This window comes from Amphimedon queenslandica, unplaced genomic scaffold (assembly GCF_000090795.2).
Source record: "Amphimedon queenslandica unplaced genomic scaffold, v1.1 AMPQUscaffold_9290_Cont18735, whole genome shotgun sequence".
Taxonomy (NCBI): Eukaryota; Metazoa; Porifera; class Demospongiae; order Haplosclerida; family Niphatidae; genus Amphimedon; species Amphimedon queenslandica.
The window spans coordinates 1-3,488 of NW_003550438.1; the positions used below are offsets into that span (position 1 = coordinate 1).

General features: G+C 37.0%; 1 protein-coding gene across 1 annotated transcript; it reads right to left on the reverse strand.

Moving 5' to 3' along the window:
• Nucleotides 1-796: 796 nt before the first annotated feature.
• On the reverse strand, nucleotides 797-1,810 carry LOC105315606 (ankyrin repeat domain-containing protein 17-like). Its single transcript, XM_020006755.1, has one exon. It carries the CDS (start codon nucleotides 1,808-1,810, stop codon nucleotides 797-799), a length of 1,014 nt encoding a protein of 337 aa, XP_019862314.1.
• Between the last annotated feature and the right edge of the window lie 1,678 nt (nucleotides 1,811-3,488).

Sequence of the window (3,488 nt, forward strand, 5' to 3'; positions counted from 1 at the left end):
ATGACAAAAGGATTTGGCGTCGACATATCGACCACATCATACGAACAACCGTCTCAAGAAATGATGATGAGTATGACCCCTCAGTAATGCCTTGGAATTTGGACAGTCACGGTTCTGGTAATGATAATCCTCCAAATAATGAAGAAGTCCCAATCAATGATGAAGTGGACTCAACTGATAATGAAGTGATTCCAAGGGAAGCAACCCCAGAGCAAGTCGATACTGGTCAAACAGATGGAGTACGAGAAACTCGTCACTCTACAAGGACTAGACCCCCTATTAATAGGTATGTTCCTACCTCAAAATAAGGAGGGAGGAATTGTAATGTATTAATCATTGATCATGTCTAATTACTATTATTGTTATTATTATTATTGTTATTATCATTGTAGTTGTTATTGTTAATGTATTGTATTATGATTTGTATAGTTATTATTAAGTGTATAGTTATTATTAAGTGTTAAGTTATTAGTAGTTATTGTTATCACTATTATATATACAACGCATTGTCGACTTTTTATTCATGCAATTGTAATTATAACAACTCTTCAACTGCCAAAGAACCCTGCCGTATAGCTGCCTCAAATACTCCCAGTCCCAGAGATAACAGATATAACACATGACTACTGGCAACCATTAATGGAGTCCTTCCATTCAACGATGGATTGTGTGATTCTGATTGTACATTTGGATCTGCACCTTTTTCTAGTAATAATTGAATCAGTTGCCGTGTTTTATTAGAAATTAAAGCCATTGTCAATGCAGTGTCCCTGCTCCTCCGTGATTTCTCTGATGATTAAAATTTAACATTAGGATCAGCACCAGCTTCCAATAGTAATCGAACTATTTCTAAATTATCTTCTTTTGCAGTACATGCTGCCATTAGAGGTGTGAGGACATTATCTTGTGTAGCATTGAGATCAACTGATCTTTGCAGTATTAATTTAACTATGTCAATATGTCCCTGCTGACATGCTATTGTCAATGTGTTACAGTCACCACCAGTAAGTCTAACAGGAGTACTTTTTAATGTATTATTGTAAAGTCCGCTTGAAGAACAAAGAGCTAATGGATCATATCCAGCTTTTAGTAACAGTTCAACTGCTGGCGTACAACCTGCTGCAGTTGCTGCTATTAAACTATAAGGATCATCTTCAGGTTGCGGTGTAACTTTCAGTAAGAGCTGGAGTATTTTAATGTGTTTTGTTTCTTCTTGTGCTTTTATTTGTTGTAAACCCATGTCTATGGCAGAATTTATAAATTTATCTTGCACAGATTTTTGCATTATTTGATTTATTTCATTGACAGGAGTGTTTTTCGTTGCTATCACCATAACACAGCATTGAGTTATTGTGCAGTTCATAGTGGTGTTAATGATAGGATTAAATATGCTAATATTAGTACTGGCACCAGCTTTTATCAGTTCATCAACTATTTCATAATGTGCAAATGTCACAGCATTTCTTAAAGCAGTTTCTCCTGTCATTGTAGCCTTACTAGGATCAGCACCAGCTTTTAATAATAATTGAACTGTTTGCATGTGACCACTGCTACTAGCCATCATTAATGCAGTAAATCCATTTATAATGGGAATACTTGATGAATTTATTTGTATATTAGGATCAGCACCAGCTTCTAATAATAATTGAACTGTTTGCATGTGACCACAATAACTAGCCATCATTAATGGAGTGCTTCCGTTCATAAAAGGAATACTTAATGACTCCACTTGTATATTAACATTAGCACCAGCTTGTACTAATATTTCAACTATTTCCAAATGCTCAGTTTCTGTAATGCAGGCAATCATTAAAGCAGGCACACTATCCTTGTTGGAAATATTTAAATTGCTGATGACTTGTTCTTTCAGCAGCAGTTCAACTATTTGAGTGTGACCATTTTTACAAGCCAACATAAAAGCATTCCAACCATCTTTGTCTTGAACATTTGGATCAACTTGTTCCTTCAGCAACAATTCAACTATTTGTGTGTAACCATATTGACAAGCCAGCATAAAAGCATTTCCCCCACTGTTTTTTTGAACATTAGGATCAACTTGTTCCTTCAGCAATAGTTCAACTACTTGAGTGTGACCATTTCGACAAGCCAGCATAAAAGCATTCGAACCATCTTCCTTTTGAACATTAGGATCAACTTGTTCCTTCAGCAACAGTTCAACTATTTGAGTGTGGCCATTTTGACAAGCCAACATGAAAGCACTCACTCCATCTTCTCGTTGATATTTATAATCAACTCCTTTACTAATTAATAGTTCAACCACCTCATAGTTACCATAGTAACTAGCAATCATTACAGCATTTGATCCACCTGATGTCTTCAGGTGAGGATTGGCATTGGCTTTTAGTAACATGTGAATGATTGAAATGTGATTATGTTCACTTGCTATCATTAGTGCAGTCAATCCTTTATTGTCCTGAATGTTAACATTAGCTCCAGCAGACAGTAAACTGTGTACAATGTCCTCGTGTCCTCTTTCACAAGCTAACATTAGTGCTGTCTTGCCTTCTTCATTAGTATGATCAATATTAACAGTTTCTAGTTGAAGAAGAAACTCTACTGCTTCATTATTACCAGCTGCAACTGCCTCAAGGAGAGCTAGTTCAAAGGTGAAGTTCATATTCTCATCTTCTTGAAGGACAGGATGATCATTAATGTATAAACTAAATATACCAATGAGACGCATAAACTGCAGTTTTTGGCCTCGCCTACGCGAGGTATAGGTAGTTGTTGTGTCTGTCTGTCTGTCATTCATTCTGTACAACTGAAATTTGTTTTTAATAAACAATAACTTTAGCACAGCATGTTTCAAGCTCCTAGATCTTTCTTTTTGGCGTGGAAAAGTCTTTCTTAACTGTTTTGTGTTGCTCAAATACAAGTGCTAGGTATAGAAGCTTCAAAGTAAGAAAATCGAGCAGTTGGGCCAAGTTCCGTTGTGTTGGCACTTTAGAGATAGCTGGTAGCATTTTTCAGTAGATTAGAACATGGCCTTCAAATAATATGAACAGATTTCTCTAAATCTTACTTGATGAAGAGTTATACTTACTTGAATTTGTTGAGGTCACTCGTTTGTGCAGCGCTAGAGCAACAACTTGCTGGGTTATAGGTACTAAAGTACCTATACTATCTCAAATATACAAAGGCAGCAACTTTTTTTGTCAGCAAGTTTATCATATATTGCTGATTAGTAAAGAGAAAGTGAAGCTTCTTTCTCACATGGTCTTCTTGCTGCCAATCATGCCAGTATGATGGAATGCCACACCTTTCAATCTACATGCATGGGAGGGGCTGGAGCTGCTTGCATGTATGTGCTGCAGTGCTGCTACTTCTGCAGGTATTCAAGAGCAAGTGCAACTGCAGGAAGCTAGTGTTGAGCAGACTCTCTTCATGCTGATAATCAAACAGCTATTGCAGTGCAGGCATGCACCATAGCAGCTATAGGGGCGAGGCCATGCACCGTAGGTGTCTCG

Bases quoted from the DNA above. Each gene is read 5' to 3' on its own strand.
- LOC105315606 (XM_020006755.1), bottom strand. From the start codon at position 1,810: ATGATTGCCTGCATTACAGAAACTGAGCATTTGGAAATAGTTGAAATA.